Source organism: Somniosus microcephalus, chromosome 4 (assembly GCF_052327205.1).
Source record: "Somniosus microcephalus isolate GS21.2 chromosome 4, FLI_Smic_1.0, whole genome shotgun sequence".
NCBI classification, from domain to species: Eukaryota; Metazoa; Chordata; class Chondrichthyes; order Squaliformes; family Somniosidae; genus Somniosus; species Somniosus microcephalus.
In genome coordinates, this window is record NC_140990.1 from 315708968 (window position 1) to 315727432 (window position 18465).

The 18465-nt window shown below is 45.1% G+C and overlaps 1 protein-coding gene across 1 annotated transcript in view; it reads left to right on the plus strand.

The window, feature by feature from the left end:
- The first annotated feature begins 1900 nt into the window (after positions 1–1900).
- Positions 1901–18465, plus strand: part of LOC147120628 (receptor-type tyrosine-protein phosphatase-like N) — a 395267-nt gene continuing 378702 nt past the window's right edge. Inside the window, 1 exon segment of the mRNA XM_085986775.1 lies at positions 1901–2332. Coding sequence (XP_085842901.1) covers positions 2236–2332 — 97 coding nt within the window. The 5' untranslated portion in view covers positions 1901–2235.

Below are 18465 nucleotides of genomic sequence, written 5' to 3' on the forward strand. Positions count from 1 at the left end.
CTGACTTGGACATATATCACCACTGCTCCATTGCCGGTGGGTCAATATCCTGGAATATCCGACCGAGCACCTTCAGCACAAGGAGCATTACATAGAATTTATAGCCGCAGACTCTTTCAGCCCAACTGGTCCGTGCCAGAGTTTATGCTCCACACGAGCCTCCTCCTCCCACCCTACTTCATCTCACCCCATCAACATATCCTTCTATTCCTTTCTCCCTCATGTGTTTATCCATCTTCCACTTAAATGCATCTCCGCTATTCGCCTCAACCACTCCCTGTGGTAGTGAGTTCCACATTCTCACCACCCTCTGGGTAAAAAAAGCTTCTCCTGAATTTCTTAATGGATTTATTAGTGACTATATCGGGCCAGAACTTCGGGTCCCCACGGGTGAGTACGCGCCGGGTACTCGCGCGTTGGCCCAACGAAAGTGCCGGTTTCGCGCATGCGTGGGAAGCCGGAACTTCCGTTCCCTTGAAGGAAGGGGTTCACAGGTCGAACGCCTGGAACTTCCATTTTTTTTGCAGGTTTTTCCGGGAGGGTAAGTCTCCAGCAGTTACACTTTTAAAAAGCAGTCGCAAGGCCTGCTTTTAACAAGGTAAGTGGTGAATTAAGTAAAATTAAAACATTTTTTCCACAGGTTTATCATTTTTAAATACTTTAAAGAAAGGTAAGTTTATTTTTAGCCCCATTAGAAACTAATACATTTTTTCTAAAATTTAAATTATTGTTTAAAATAGTTATTTTATGTAATTTAGTTATTTAAAAAATGTGTTTAAAAAATTTTTTATTTTAAGTTTTAGTTATGTTTTGGGGCTGAATTGTATTCATAGATTTGACAGCTCTTCCTGTCAAATCTATGAATACAGGTTCCCTGCTACCATTGGCTCTCCATGTCCCAGGGGACGCTTCAAACTAACTGCGCCCCTGGGATACGCAAGTATTGTGCGCCGGCAGTTGGAGGAGGCCCAGGATCGGAATCCCACGCGGGCCCACAGCTCAACGGCCGGCACGCTAGGTAAGTGCGGGTCGGAGGCTTGCACCCGCGGGAAGCCTCCAACCTGAATTTCTGGGCCACCATATTTATGGCCTCTAGTTCTGGACTCCTCTCACCCCACCCCTCACCCCCACCACCCCCCTCACCCCCCCACCACCCCCCTCACCCCCCCCCACCACCACCAAAATACTGCGGATGCTTGAAATCTGAAATAACAACAGAAAACTGAGTTGTGGCGAAAGGTCTTTGACCTGAAACGTTAACTCTGTTTCTCTCTCCACGGATGCTGCCTGGCCTGCTGAGTATTTCCAGCATTTTCTGTTGTTATTTCTCATGGATGTGACCTGATCTGCTAAGTTTTCTGCTTTTTGCAATATGATGAAAATCTCTATTCTCAGATAGGGGAATCAAGAAAGTGATGCAGACTGTGAGCCCAGTCACACACCTAACTCCTATATAATAAAGATAGAAATACATGGGTTTGCATTCAGTTTGGATTTGATTTCCAGTTGCACAATTCTCTGTGCAATTCTAAAAATGTATTGTCTCTCCTCCCTTGCTGTACCTAAATTGAGCATTTAAATTATGTATTTATATGTAATTAAATACAATATATAGATACACAATTATAATTGTACAATACGAAATTTAAATACACAATTATAATCTATAAACACCTCATGAATACGCAATTATAATTGTATAAATACACAATTATAATAGATAACTACCTCATTTGAATACACAATTGTATAAATACACAATTTAAATGCACAATTATACATCATTTGGATACACGATTTTAATATATACACACACAAATACAACATTTAAATAGAGACAGCCCGTATCTATTTTTCCCAAAACTCGTGCAAGTGGAAATCAAAGGCAAGCGGCAGATGTGGGACTGGCTGGTTGGCGGTGTGTTTGCAAGGAGTGCAGGGTGAGGAGTGGGAGTTTGGGATGGGATGCCACGCGCGTGCCCGCCCGGTTGACGTCAGCGTGCACGCGCTCCGGGTCCAGGCGATGTATCAGTTTCCCCCCCTCCCTTTGATGTATCCGCTTCGTTCGTCAGCTGCTGGCTCAGTGAGCAGCGCAACGCCGCAGCCCAACCCAGCCCTTTCTCCTCTCCTCTCCTTCAGGACTGACCATGTGAAGGTGACCCGGCTCCTTCTTTCCCTCCCTCTCTCTTTTCTCTTTTAAACGGGCAAGGGGGGAGGTGGTTGTTGAATGAGAGGATGCAGCCTGCGACTGAGCTCCGTTCCCCGCTGCCTCGCCACCTCTTGCTGGTGCTGATGATGATCGTCCCGGTGAGCTGCAGCCCCCGCACGTACGGTAAGGAAATTCTACCTGCAGCCTGCTCCACACTTGCATCACCACGTAGTGGAGTGGATAGCCAGCTAGAGAGAAAGGGGTGAGTTAATGTTTGTATTTCAATAGAATTGGAGGGGGCAACCAGGTAGAGAGGAAGGGGTGAGTTAATGTTTGTATTTAAATAGAATTGGAGGGGTGAGTTAATGTTTGTATTTAAATAGATTGGAGGGGGTAACCAGGTAGAGAGAGAAAGGGTGAGTTAATGTTTGTATTTGAATAGATTGGAGGGGGCAACCAGGTAGAGAGGAAGGGGTGAGTTAATGTTTGTATTTAAATAGAATTGGAGGGGCGAGTTAATGTTTGTATTTAAATAGAATTGGAGGGGGTAACCAGGTAGAGAGAGAAAGGGTGAGTTAATGTTTGTATTTGAATAGATTGGAGGGGGCAACCAGGTAGAGAGAGAAAGGGTGAGTTAATGTTTGTATTTGAATAGATTGGAGGGGGCAACCAGGTAGAGAGAGAAAGGGTGAGTTAATGTTTGTATTTAAATAGATTGGAGGGGGTAACCAGGTAGAGAGAGAAAGGGGTGAGTTAATGTTTGTATTTAAATAGAATTGGAGGGGGTAACTAGGTAGAGAGAAAGGGTGAGTTAATTTTTTAATTTAAATTGAATTGGAGGAGGAGGAGGAAGTGGGTGGGTATAACCAGGTAGGGACAAGTTAATGTTTGTATATAAATACAAATTGGAGGGGGGTGGGGGTATAACCATCAGTGAGAAAGTGGTGAGTTAATGTTTGTATTTAAATAGAATTGGAGGGGCAGGGGATAACCAGGTAGTGAGAAGGGGAATGAAAGCAGAAAATGCTGGAAATACTCAGCAGGTCAGGCAGCATCTGTGGCGAGAGAAACAGAGCTAACGTTTCAGGTCGAGGGTCCTTCATCAGAACTGGGAGAAGTTAGAGACGTAACAGGTTTTAAGCAAGTGCAGGGGCAGAGAAGTGCAAGGGGAGGAAAGAACAAAAGGGAAGGTCTGTGATCGGGTGGAAGGCAGGAGAGATTAAATGGGGGGGGGGTTAAAGGGATGATGGTGCAAGGCAAAAGGGGGCAAAATGGGATAAAGAAACTCACCACAAGGCCTTCCTGCCTAAATAGAATTGGAGGGGATAGCCAGGCAGAGCCGGGGGGTGGGTGAGTTAATGTTTGTATTTAACTATAATTGGAGGAGAGAGGGAGGGGAGAAATGACAGGCAGAAAGAGGGGGGAGAGTTAATGTTTGTATTTAAATAGATTTTGATATTGAGGAAAATCTTACTCCTGTGTGATTCAAGGGAGGTGAAGATGCATTTAAGCCACCCCAAGAGGCTGTATTAGTGGTAAGGAAGGGTGACAGCTCTGGATCTAGAGGGCGGGGGTTCAAGAGACCAGCACTGATGGATAGAGAGAGTGAGGATAAGGTGGGAAAGGAGAGTGAAGCAAATTCTAACAAGGATTTTAAAAGAAAAATGTTAAGTGTATACAAGGGGCTATAATTTGCCTGAGGGGGGAGGGGGGGGAAGCCACATTATTTGACACTTGTGTGATACAAGTTTTATGGCAAAATAGAGATCTACAGGGTGATGGGGGGTGGGGAGAGAGCGGGTAGCAGAAATAATTGAACTGAAAGCAAGGGATTGCCTGCCTGTATATGGGGAGAGGAGGGTGCTGAGTAAGGCAATACGGTTGTGACCTGTTTCTGTGCGTCTTGTCGCTCTTTACGAATAATTGAGCTGCAGCCTTTTATTTCGGTCAGTTTACAATCTGCCTCCTTTTTGTATTTTATCAGCCGCACATTTTAAAACAAAAATGTTTTCTCTTCGGCGATTGTCTGTCTGACCTTGGCAACTGTATCTGTCTGGTCTAAGGGGAAATGAATTTGAGGTATCGTAGAGTGCCATAATGGATTTGAGAAGCATTTTTTGTTGTTTTGCAAAAGGAGGTGCAGTGTGAAGGAAGTAAAATGGTCCTTAAAGGTGCCTACTTGATCGAGGCAGAGGGAGAAAATATTTTCAGCCATAGTCATAGTGCCTGCTGATGATGGTGTTCCCAGCTGGCTATATTAGTAATGTCACACAAACCCCCTCGTGAGTGTACAAGCTTCTGTAAATGTACGTCTGCTGTCAGACATGCCTCGATGGCAGCTCTCTCACCTCTGAGTCAGAAGGCTGTGGGTTCAAGCCCCACTCCAGAGACTTGAGCACAAAAATCCAGGCTGACACTCGGAGTGCTGCACTGTCGGAGGTGCTGGCTTTTGGATGAGACATTAAACTGAGGTCCTTCAGGTGGTTGGAAAAGATCGCATGTGTCCTAGCCAATATTTATTCCTCAACCAACACCTGGTTATTATGGCATTGCTGTTTGTGGGATCTTGCTGTGTGTAAATTGACTGCCCCATTTCCATATATTATAACAGTGACTACACTTGAAATGATATTCCCCTCCTGATTGCTATGACCTGTCCCCCTGGTGGAAAGTGTGTGTGTGTGTGTGTGTGTGTGTGTGTGTGTGTGTGTCTGTCTGTCTGTGTGTCTGTCTGTCTGTGTCCAGCAAGGGCAGGATGGGGCTCAGCTGGGTTGCCTCTCAAGACCGCTACTAACTGGAAATCAAGAATGTCTGTGTGGATTTCAGTAGAGGAATGAGGCCCAGTGCCCATTGAGTTCTACCCCAACATGAATCAGCACCTTCAGTGCAACCGTGGCTCAGTGGGCAGCACCCTCGCCTCTGAGTCAGAAGGTTGTGGGTTCAAGTCCCACTCCAGAGACTTGAGTACAAAAATCTAGGCTGATATTCCAAGAAAGAAAGACTTGCATTTATATAGCACCTTTCACGACCACTGGACGTCTCAGTGCTTTAAAGCCAATTAAGTACTTTTGAAGTGTAGTCACTGTTATAATGTGTGAAATTGGGCAGTCAGTTTGTGCACAGCAAGGTCCCACAAACAGCAATGTGATAAGGACCAGATAATCTGTTTTAGGGATGTTGATTGAGGGATAAATATTGGCCAGGACACCAGGGAGAACTCCTCTGCTCCACTTCGAAATAGTGCCGTGGGATCTTTTACTTCCACCTGAGAGGGCAGATGGGGCCACTGTTTAATGTCTCATGCACTGTGGGTGTCAGCCTAGCTTTATGTGCTCAAGTCTCTAGAGTGGGTCTTGAACCCACAGCCTTCTGACTCGGCGGCGAGGGTGTTGCCCACTGAGCTACAGCTGACGCTGTGCCAGACTGAAGGAGTGCTGCACTGTTGGAGGTGCCATCTTTTGGAAAATATGTTAAGCTGATGCCCTGTCTACCTATTTACTGTAGAAAGAGGCCATTCAGCCCATCGTGTCATAAGAACATAAGAAATAGGAGCAGGAGTAGGCCATTAGGCCCCTCGAGCCTGCTACGCCATTCAATAAGATCATGGCTGATCTTCTACCTCATCTCCACTTTCCTGCCCTATCCCCATATCCCTTGATTCCCTTAATATTCAAAAATCTATCGATCTCGGTCTTGAATATACTCAACGACTGAGCCTCCACAGCCCTCTGGGGTAGAGAATTCCAAAGATTCACCACCCTCTGAGTGAAGAAATTTCTCATCTCGGTCCTAAATGGCCGACCCCTTATTCTGAGACTGGCTCTAGACTCCCCAGCCAGGGGAAACATCTACCCTGTCAAGCCCTGTAAGAATTTTATATATTTCAATGATATCACCTCTCATTCTTCTAAACTCTAGAGAATATAGGCCTAGTCTACTCAATCTGTCCTCCATAGGACAATCCCCCCATCCCAGGAACCAGTCTGGTGAACCTTTGTTGCACTCCCTCTATGGCAAGTATATCCTTCCTTAGGTAAGGAGGCCAAAACTGTCCACAATACTCCAGGTGTGGTCTCACCAGGGCCCTATATAATTGCAGTAAGATATCTTTACTCTTATACTCATCCTCTTGTAATAAAGGCCAACATACCATTTGCTTTCCTAATTGCTTGCTGCACCTGCATGTTGACTTTCAGTGATTCATGTACAAGGACACCTGGGTCCCTCTGAACACCAACATTTCCCAATCTCTCACCATTTAAAATATACTCTGCTTTCTATTCTTCCTACCAAAGTGGATAACTTCACATTGCTCCACATTATATTCCATTTGCCATGAGCCCTAATTTTGTTTATTAACCTCTTGTGTGGCACATTATCAAATACCTTTTGAAAATCCAATTAAACCACATCCACTGGTTCCCCCTTATCTAATCTGCTCGCTACAACCTCAAAAAGCTCTAACTGATTTGTCAAACACGATTTCCCTTTCATAAATCTGTGTTGACTCTGCCCAATCCTATTATTATTTTCTAAGTGCCCTGTTACCACGTCCTTAATAATAGATTCTAGCATTTTCCCTACAACCGATGTCAGACTAACTGGTCTATAGTTCCCTGTTTCTTCTCTTCCCTCCTTTCTTAAATAGTGGGGTTACATTTGCTCCCTTCCAATCTGTGGAATTTTGGGAAATGTCAACCAATGCACCCACTATCTCTATAGCCAACTCATTCAAAACCCTAGGATGTAGGCCATCAGGTCCAGGGGATTTATCTGCTTTTAGTCCCATTAATTTCTCCAGTACAATTTTTTTACTACACTAATACTAATTCTTTCAGTTCCTCATTCTCGCTAGACCCTTGGTTCTCCACTATTTCCGGGAAGTTTTTGTGTCGTCTTCCATGAAGACAGACACAAAGTATTTGTTTAATTTCTCTGCCATTTCCTTATTCCCCATTATAATTTCTCCTGTTTCCTTTTTACATACCTATAGAAGCTTTTACAGTCTTTTTATGTCTCTCGCTAGTTTACACTCCTACTATTTTCCCTTTCTTTAGCAATTTCTTGGTCCTCCTTGCTGAATTCTAAAATCCTCCCAATCCTCAGGCTTACTGCTCTTTTTGGCAACATTATAAGCCTCTTCCTTTGATCTTATACTATCTTTAACTTTTTTAATCCACAGTTGGACCACTCTTCCTGTGGGGTTTTTGTGCCTTAAAGGAATGTATTTGTTGTAAATTATGTATTAATTCTTTAAATGGTAGCCAATGCTTGTCTACAGTCATACTTTTTAATGTAGTTACCCAATCTACCTTGGCCAACTTGCCCCTCATACCTACATAGATTGCTTTGTTTAGATTTAAGACCCTAGTTTTGGATTTAACTAAATCGCTTTCGAACTTATGATAAAATTCAATCATGTCATGGTCACTCTTCCCTAAGGGCCCCTTTACTACAAGGTCATTAATTAACCCTTTCTCATTGCACAATACTAGATCTGAAATACATCCACTATCTCTAGAACCACCTCGTTCAAAACCCTCAGATGTAGGCAATCTGTTCTCTAGTTGGTTCCTCAACATACTGATCTAGAAAACTATCCTGCATACATTCCATGAATTCGTCCTCCATATTATTACTGTAAATTTGGTTTGCCCAGTCTATATGGAGATTAAAATCCCCCATGATTACTGCATTACCCTTGTTACATGTGCCTCCAATTTATACTCTGCCCTACATTACAACTACTGTTTGGGGGCCTATAAACAACTCCCACCAATATTTTCTGCCCCTTGCTGTTTCTTAGCTCCACCCAAACTGATTCTACTTTTTGATTTTAGGAGCTAAGATCCTTTCTCCTTTGTCTGTGCCAACTGTTTGAAAGAGCTATCCAATTAGTCTCACTCCCCCCCCCCCCCCCCCCCCCCCCCCCCGGGGCCTGCTTTTTCCCCAGAGCCCTGCAAATTTCTCCTCTCCAAGTATTTATCCAATTCCCCTTTTGAAAGTTGCTATTGAATCTGCTTCCACTGCCCTTTCAGGCAGCGCATTCCAGATCACAACAAGTCATTACATTTATATATTTTTAAAAAATTCTCAACTCCCTTCTGTTTTTGCCATTTACCTTAAATCTGTGTCTTCTGGTTATTGACCCCCACCCCCCCTGCCAATGGTAACAGTTTCAAAATGATTTAACAGAGCAGGGAGCTCTCCTAGTGTCGAGTTTTGTTTGACAAAGCTGCTGTGAGGCGCCTTGGGACATTTCACTTAGTTAAATTTGTTGTTATGGCCAACGTTCATCCCCATACAATCCGCAATCGGAAAAGGTTACTTTTTAAAATTTATTCACGGGATGTGGGCGTCACTGGCAACTCCAGCATTTATTGCCCGTCCCTAATTTCCCTCGAAGGTGGTGGTGGTGGTGAGCCACCGCCTTGAATACAGCTGAGTGGCTTGCTGGGCCATTTCAGAGGGCAGTTAAGAGTCAACCACATTGCTGTGGGTCTGGAGTCACATATAGGCCAGACTGAGTAAGGGCGACAGATTTCCTTCCCTAAAGGACATAAGTGAACCAGATGGGTTTTTACGACCATCCATTACTGATCCTATTCCTGATTTATTCAATTGAATTTAAATTCCCCAGTTACCATGGTGGGATTTGATCATTAGTGCAGGCCTCTGGATTATTAGTCCAGTAACATAACCACTGTGCTAACATTCCCATGTGCATCTGGTCATTTACCTCATTGCTGGCACCATCTGGCTGTCGTGTTTGCCTACATAACCACAGCAACCTCAACAGTAACTCATCGGCTGTGAAGAGTTCGGGGGCTTCCTGAGGTCGTGAAAGGTGCTATATAAATGTCATAAAAACAGGAAGTGCTGGAAACGCTCAGCAGGTCAGGCAGCATCTGTGGAGAGAGAAACAGAGTTGACGTTTCAGGTTGGTGACCTTTCGTCAGAGCTATATAAATGTAACCTCTTTTTCCCTCAAATAAAACGCACTTTGCTGACCCCTTAGCTCTGCTGGAGTGAGTGGATGACTGGGGAAAGTGCAGAAAAGATTTACTGGGATGTTACCAGAATTGGGAGGGGATGCAGGCTGAACAGACTGTGGCTCTGTCCTCTAGAAAAGAGAAGACTGTGAGGTGACCTGATGGAGATCTCTTTACAATTATGAAGGTGTTCGATAGGGTGGATTTGTAGACGTTTCCACTTGTGGGTAGTCCAGAACTTTGTGGGGGTTGGGGGGGGGGGGGGGGGGGCGCGGGGGGAGATATTAGATAGTCGCTAATAAATCAAATGAAGAATCTCGGAGGAACTTATGGAGTGGTTAGGATGTGGAATGGGCTGCCGCATGGAGTGGTTGAAACAGCGTGCATTGATGCGTATAAAGGGGAGGCTTGATGCACACATGAGGGAGAAGAACATAAGAAATAGGAGCAGGAGTAGGCCGTCCGGCCCCTCGAGCCCGCTCCGCCGTCCAGCCCCTCGAGCCTGCTCCACCGTCTGGCCCCTCGAGCCCACTCCGCCATTCAATAAGATCATGGCTGATCTTCGACCTCAACATCACTTTCCCACCCTATCCCCATATCCCTTGATTCCCCTAGAGTCCAGAAATCTATTGATCTCGGTATTGAATATACTCAATGACTGAGCATCCATAGCCCTCTGGGGTAGAGAATTCCAAAGATTCACCACCCTCTCAGTGAAGAAATTCCTCCTCATCTCAGTCCTAAATGGCCAACCCCTTATCCTGAGACTCTGACCCCTGGTTCTAGACTCCCCAGCCAGGGGAATAAGCCTCATCATCTACCGTTTAAAGCCCTCTCAGAATCATACGTTTTAATGAAACCATCTCTTATTCTTCTAAACCCCAGAGAGTATAGGCTCATTTCTATTTGAGAAGGGAATAGAGGGATATGGTGGGAAGAGGCAATGAGTGTGGAGTATACCAACATGGACCAGTTGGGCCGAATGGCCTGTTTCTGTGCTGTAGATTGATTCGATGAATGTAATGTAGGGCCTGGATGGCAGGAGATGAGAAGTGAGCATGTGGTGATCAGCAAATGAAATTAGAAAGCGGAGGGGAAAACCGGTAACGGTAATTAAAGTAGTGACTCTCTCTCCGCAGATGCTGCCGGGCCTGCTGAGTGCTTCTGGCATCTTCTGCTTTTATCTCATTGATTCTAAACTTGTTTATTCTCATAGCCTTTCTGATTGTGTCTTACCATTGGGATTTGGTCACCGTATTTAGGAATGGTGTTTCAGTCTGGACTTCTATTGGCAGTAAGCAAAATGAGAATTATGGAATCTGAACCTGAGCTGGAAATTCACAGGATGGCAGTCTGTATCTTACGGAGACTGTGATTCTCTGCATTTCCAAAATTTTTCTTTAAAAATGGATCTTTCAGATCAGATGTTAAACCGAGGCCCGGTCTGTTCTCTCAGGTGGACGTAAAAGATCCCACGACACCGTTCGTGGAAGAGCAGGGGAGTTATCCCCGGTGTTCTGGGCCAATATTTATCCCTAATCAACATAATAAAAAGCAGATTATCTGGTCATTATCACATTGCTGTTTGTGGGAGCTTGCTGTGCGCAAATTGGCTGCCGTGTTTCCTACATTACAACAGTGACTATACCTCAAAAGTACTTCATTGGCTGTAAAGCGCTTTGGGACATCTGGTGGTCATGAAAGGCGCCATAGAAATGCAAGTCTTTTTCTATTCCTTTCTCCCTCATGTGCTCATCTAGCTTTCTCTTAAATGCTTCTATATGATTCACCTCAACTACTCTCTGCGGTAGCAAGTTCCACATTCTCGCCACTCTGCTGGGTAAAGAAGTTTATCCTGAATTCCCTATTTGATTTCTTGGTGACCATCTTATATTGATGGCCTCTAGTTTTGCTCTTCCCCACAAGTGGCAATACTCTCTGTGTCCACTCTATCAAAATGTCATGATTTTAAAGACCTCTATTAGGTCACCCCTCAGCCTTCTCTTTTCAAGAGAAGAGCGACCCAGCCTGTTCATCCTTTCCTGATGGGGTATAACCTCACAGCTCTGGTATCATCCTTGTAAATCTTTTTCTGCACCCTCTCCAGTGCTTCTATATCCTTTTATAATATGGCGACCAGAACTATACGCAGTACTCCAAGTGTGGTCTAAACAAGGTTCGATACAAGTTTAGTATAACTTCTCAACTTTTCAATTCTATCTCTCTAGAAATAAACCCTAGTTCTTGGTTTGCTTTTTTATGGCCTTATTAACCTGTGTCGCTACATTTAGTGATTTGTGTATTTATACCCCCAGATCCCTTTGCTCCTCTACCCCATTTAGATTCTTATTTTCCAAGTAATATGTGACCTCCTTATTTTTCTTACTAAAATGTACTGCCTCACACTTAGCTATGTTGAAAATTCATTTGCTAATTAAAGCCCATTCTGCAAGTTTATTAATGTGTTCTTGTAATTTGTTGCAGTCCTCCTCAGTGTTGATTATCCCTCCCAATTTGGTGTCATCCGCAGATTTAGAAATTGTGGGTTCTTTTTAATGTCTAAATCATTAATATAAATTGTGAACAACAGTGGTCCCAGCACTGATCCTTGTGGGACCCCACTTCCTACCTTCTGCCACTCTGAACAGCTACCCTTTACCCCTACTCTCTCTACCTTCTGTCTTTCACCCAGTCTGCTACTTAGAATCATTAGAAATTTACGGCACAGAAGGAGGCCATTCGGCCCATCGTGTCTGCGCCAGTTGAAAAAGAGCTGTCGAGCTCTTGGTCCATAGCCTTGCAGTTTACGACGCTTCAAGTGCATATCCAAGTACTTTTTAAATGTGATGAGAGTTTCTGCCTCTTGTCCCTTGACTCCGCATGCTCTGACCTTATTTATTAGTCTATTATGTTGTAGCTTTTAAAAGCTCTTTAGAATAATTTGTCCGTGACTACACAAATCACTTTGGGTACAGGTATATTGTGTATTAATAAAACAGGTTTATTAAGCATTAAAAATCCAGTACAAAGAAATAATACTTAACAAGAAGATAGTCGCAGTCTGTTCATCGAACCCCGGCGTTCCTTCCGAGTGACTGTGGCGCCGTCTCTTTATTCTCTTGCTGTGTTCTGTTGACTGAAGCTTCTCATCCTCTGGTTTCGCGCTGCTTTCAGTGTTCAATAGCTGTTCCGTTATACCTTTTTTTCCCTCCATTTTGCCTACGTGGCAGTAATTAGCTTTCTAAACACCTAGAAAATGTCCCTCCTTTCCTCGTCAATCATCTTATGACCTCGTTGATCCCGCTAGGCCTCTCTTTCTGTGCATAACAAAATACCCTCATCTAAGAACTTCACTTTACAGAACATCTTTGAGGTGTTTTCTAAACAGTTTGTCTATGCTGCAGTTTGTAAAATGAAGGCTCCAATTCCTAGCTCTCTCCTCCTAGCTCTTATCTCTTTTCCATAACATCACCGAACTCCATGTCCCCGACAGTCTCCGTGTTTACTTAGCACTGCATTCCATTACATAGAAGATAGTGTAATGTTCTCAACACACGGACACGGGATGTATTCCATCAGCCATCAACACGAAGCTTCTTTATTCATTTCCTTTCTCTGTTTACTCTCTGTCGCCCCCTACCGGGGTGGAGGGTAACTATCACCACCTCTCCCTTTCTAAACAGACTTTGAATACTATTCCTTTACTATTAACATTTCAAATGACCTTCTTTCAAATCATTACTTTTTTACTGTGCTTAAGAAATAACAAACTCTAACAAACATAACATCTCTAATGCACAATGTATCGCTTCTTTTTTTCTTAGAAACACGAATAATGCAAGCAGAGTAAGCTTGGAGGGACAAGGTGACTGCCTGAACCCTCCACCAAGTACCTCGGGTATTATTCTGACCCAATGAGGCGTCTTGGTTCTTAAGCTATTCATGTTGCAAAGTCCTGGAGGTATGAAGGAGGAATGCGGACCCTTTCAGGGTATCGTCTGGAACCCGATGGAGGTGGGGTATCCCCTGTGGGTGGAGGAGACGGAGGTGGGGTATCCCCTGTGGGTGGAGGAGTTCCAGGACCCGCATCCCCATTGTAGTCATCGGGAATGGAAGGCTCATCAGCAGCGTCTGGGGGCTGCTGGGTAAGTGCAAGGTGTCTGCGGTTCCTGCGAACAATCTGGCCCTGGATATCAACCAGATACGATCTTGGGGTGTTGGCCTGTCCTCGCACAATGCCTCGTTTGCGGGAGTCACGTATCCAAACATAGTCACCTGGAAGGAGTGGACACAAGGGCTTAGCTCTGTGGTGACTGTTAAAGTTGGCCTGTTGTCTTAGTTTAGATTGTTTGTCCTTGTCTGTAACATTCTGGAGGTCGGGCCAGCCTGGGGTCAGGAGTGATGGTATAGTTGGCACGGTAGTATGAAGTTTTCTGCCTTGTAGCAACTCAGCAGGGCTGAATCCGCTAGAAAGAGGTGTGGAGCGGTATGCAAGGAGTGCCCGGTATGGGTCAGGTGACTTTTTAAAAAGCTGTTTGGCTGTCTGGACAGTGCGCTCAGCAGCCCCATTGCTTTGAGGATACAGAGGACTGGACGTGACATGGGTGAAGTCCCAGCTGTCGGCAAATGAGCGAAAGGTGTCCGAGGCAAATTGGGGACCATTATCTGTTCAGACCAGCAGGGGGACCCCTAGGCGGGCAAAGCAGGATTTCATACATTCAACGACTGCATGAGAGGTGGTGGAGAGGAGCTTGATAACTTCAATGAACTTAGAGTAATAGTCAAACATTACCAGGTAAGTTGAGTTATCCAAATGAAATAGATCAGCCCCAACCTTCTGCCATGGGCCCTCAGGGGTGTCATCTGGAATCAATGGCTCTGGTGATTGTTGTCTCATTTGGGCGCAGCTTGGGCATTGTTGTACATTACGTTGTAGTTGACTGCTTAATCCAGGCCACCAGACAACACCTGGCTCGTGCTCTGCATTTTGTGACCCCTTGATGGTCATCATGCAGTTTGTCCAGAATGTCTTTCTGCATTGATGCTGGAATGACCAACCGGCACCCTTGTAGCAGCAATCCTTGTGCAATAGTGAGGTCACCTGAAACGGCCGCGTAAGGTCTAAGAGCGTTGTCAAGTTTCGCATGACCTGGCCAGCCCTCACGGCAGTATGCGAAGACCTGACGAAGTAGCTCATCCGTTTCCTGTTCTTGACGAAGTGCAGCCAGGCGTTTCTCGGTAATGGGCAGTGCAGTGAGTATTGAGTGTACATAATTCTCGATGCACTGCAGCTCACGGGAATCATCCACCGGCGGCTGGTAGGGAGCCCTGGAGAGGACGTCGGCAGTTGCTAGGCTCTTCCCTGGCACATGTGATATAGTGAAGTGAAAGTGCATGAGTCGCATCCGAAAGCGCTGAATGCGGGGGGACAACTCGTCCAGGTTTTTAGATCCCAATAGTGTAAGGAGTGGCTTGTGATCTGTTTCGACCTGGAATGTCATGCCTATTAGGAAGTCTCTATAGTGCTCACACGCCCATGTAATGGCCAGGGCCTCTTTTTCAATCTGCGCATAGCGCTGCTCTGTTTTTGAAAGGGCTCGTGAAGCATAGGCTACAGGGCGCCAGTCAGTGTCAGGTCTCTTTTGTAAAAGGACTGCACCCAAGCCAAACGATGAGGCATCAGCTGACACTTTAGTGAGTGCATTGGGGTCATACAGTGCAAGGCCTGGCGGGGTGGTTAGCTCCGTCTTTATCTCAGTGAAAGCTTGGGACTGCTGGGGTCCCCAATACCATGATGTCTGCCTGTTGAGGAGATCCCGGAGTGGCTTGGTTTTATCGGCTAGATGGGGTATGTATTTGCCCAAGTGATTGACCAGGCCCATGAAGCGGTGTATTTCAGATACATTCCTTGGCGCGGCCATGTGTGCGAGGGCCTTGACTTTGTCAGGATCTGCTCTGACACCGGTCCCATCGATGACCTGGCCGAGAAATTTCACCTGCGTCTTGGCAAATTCACATTTGGAGTTGAGAGTAAGTCCAGCTTGCTGTAGTTTACTGAGAATTGCAAAAAGTCGCTGATCGTGCTGTTCTTGGGTTGCGACAAACACATCATCCATTTGGCATAAGACACCATCAAGTCCCTCAAGGAGGCGGGACATGCGGCGCTGGAAATGCTCAGGGGCGGAGGATATTCCAAAGGGCAGTCTGTGGAAACAGTAACGTCTGAATGGCGTGATGAACGTGGTGAGACGTTTTGACTCCTCTGACGAGGGTATTTGCCAGAAACCAGATTGAGCGTCAAGCTTTGTAAAAAACCTTTGCATCTTTCAGCTGCCCCAGAGTGTGCTCTACGCAGGGTAAGAGATGCAGCTCTCTACAGACACTTTCATTGAGTTTTGTTAGGTCTACGCAGATTCAGATTTTTCCGTTGGGTTTTGGGACTACAACCATTCCGGAGCACCAGGCTGTGGGTTCCTCAACTCTTGCAATTATCCCCAGTTGTTCCATGTGGGTGAGTTCCTCCTTAACTTTGGACATAAGGGGGAGCGAGACACGTCGGGGTGTAGAGAGAGCAAAAGGTTTAGCATCCGGCTTGAGGCGAATGTGATACTCCTCTTGCAGTCGCCCAATGCCTTGAAACAGTCTGGGGAACCGTTGTCTGACCTCCCGTTCGAGGTCCGTAGATACTGTCTCTGCTACTTGTGGGTCCAACCTGGACACCAGACGCAGGGAAATGATGGTGGGGCGACCGAGGAGCGCTGTTCGTAGACCGCGTACCACATACACGTCCTGTTTTGTAGACCGTGGACCACTGGTCAGGGTAACTGAAAATTTTCCTCTGACATTCAACGAGACTTGACCAGGCCCCTGAAGAATCTTAGTGGTGCTCTGAAGAGCCTCTTGAACGGGATGACAGTGACATCAGCCCCTATATCGATTTTGAATTCAGTCATGTGATGGTCCACGGCTGGTCCTGCCCAGCTCCAATTGACTCCAGGACCGCTATTTCATTGTCGTCGTCCTCTGATATTTCAGCAACCGCAGGTGTGGATCGGCAAACTGCAGCAAAATGTCCCTTTTTCTGGCAATTCCTGCAGCTAACATTATTGGCTGGACAGATTTGTCTATTGTGTGTACTCCGGCCACACAATCTGCAACTCTGCTTTTGTGGTTGGAAATGTGTTCCAGCTTGAGTTCCAGTGCGAGGCCTCTGTACATATTCATGTGAGTCAGTTTGTCTTGATTTGGTAGAAAAATGTTGTCGGGGGGGCACTTATGGTTTCAATGGCATTACTAGTTTTCTGAAGCATTGATTGCTGTTTCTTTATTGCTTCACTTTGGAAAACCTGTGTTTTTGCTTTGTCAACTGTGAGGTCTGGATCCATCTGTAATTTTTCAGAGAGCTTAAGATCTCTTAGTCTAACAACCAATCTGTCACGAATTAGTTCGTCCCGCATAGCTCCATATTCACAGTGTTCTATGAGCTCATATAGCGCTTTGACGAAGCTATCACCCGATTCCCCTCTCTCCTGCACGCGCCTATGGAATCTTGCGCGTTTGAATATCAAATTCCTCCGCGGGATGAAATGATTAGACAACTCCGTTTTAACTGTATTATAGCTGCTCAGTTGATCAGCCGTAATATTCCTGCACCGGACGATCGCTTCAGCCTCCGCTCCCATGGAATATAATAGCGTGTTGACCTGTTTTTTCTGTGACTGTTTATCAAGGCCTGAAGCCTGTCTGAAACATTCAAATCTGCTGAGCCACAACGGCCATTCTTCCGGCCGTGTAAAATCAAATTCGGAGGGGGTAGAAATCTGAAAGAATGCAGGATTTTGAGTGGCCATGATAGTAAGCAACGTGGGGTAAGTACACTGTTTTCAGTCTCTCTTTGTCTCCATCCTGGCTGAACTAGCTACTATGCTACACCCGTATCGTAAACTTTCACTCACCGGGAACTGACTAGTTTCACTGGGAAAGTTAGTTCCATTGACACGGACAGTCTTTAAGATGGGTATTTTGGGTATTTGCCACTTCTGTCACCATGTAATGTTCTCAACACATGGACATGGGATGTATTCCATCAGCCATCAACACGAGGCTTCTTTATTCATTTCCTTTCTCTGTTTACTCTCTGTCGCCCCCTACCAGGGCGGAGGGTAACTTTCACCACAGATAGGAGCAGGTGTAGGCCATTCGGCTCCTCGAGCCTGCTCCGCCATTCAATGCGATCGTGGCTGATCATCCAAATTCAGTACCCTGTCCCTGCCTTCTCCCCATATCCCTTGATCCCTTTAGCCTTAAGAAATATATCCAACTCCTTCTTGAATATGTTTAATGAATTGGCCTCAACTGCCTTCTGTGGTAGACAATTCCACAGGTTCACCACTTTCTGGGTGAAGAAATTCCTCATCTCTGTCCTAAACGGCTTACCCCTTATCCTTAGACTGTGACCCCTGGTTCTGGACTCCCCTGCCATCGGGAACAGCCTTCCTGCATCTAGTTTGTTTAGTCCTGTTAGAATTTTATAAGTTTCAATGAGCTCCCCTCTCATTCTTCTAAACTCTAGTGAATATAAGCCTAATCGACCCAATCTCTCTTCATACGTCATTCCTGCCATCCCAGGTATCAGTCTGGTGAACCTTCGCTGCACTCCCTCCATGGCAAGAACATCCTTCCTCACATGTTCTATCTCCCTTCTTAAATATAGGTTTGACGTTAGCTGTCTGCCAGTCTTCTAGCACTACACCTTTTTCTAATGAATTATTAAATACGTGTAATAGTGCTTCTGCTATCTCTGCCCTAGATTCTTTTAGAATGCACGGATGCAATCCGTCCGGATCAAGGGTTTTATCCTCTTTGAGTTTGATTAGTTTATTTAATATTTCTTCTCCTATTTTAAATGCGGTTATATCATTTCTAATCTCATCTTCTGATGCCATATCCACTTGATATGTCTCACTGGTAAATACTGAAGCAAAATAATTATTTAATATTTCTGCCATTTTGCTATCGCTGCCTGTGATTTTTTTTTTTCCTGATCACCCCGTAATGGTCCTATTCTCATTCTGACTTTCCTTTTTTCTATTTGTGCCTGTAGAATATTTTACGATTTTACTTTGTTTCTTGATAATTTAATTTCATAGTTCTTCTTTGCCTTCCTAATTTTTTTTTGACTTCTCCCCAGCCTCTTCATATTCTCTCTTGTCATTATCTCCCCTGCTGTCCATTCCTCTTTCCTTGCCCTCAGTTTTTTCCCTTATGTCTTTATTCATCTATGGTGTCAGTGTTTAGATTGTTCTTGTTTTTCAGCGGAATGTT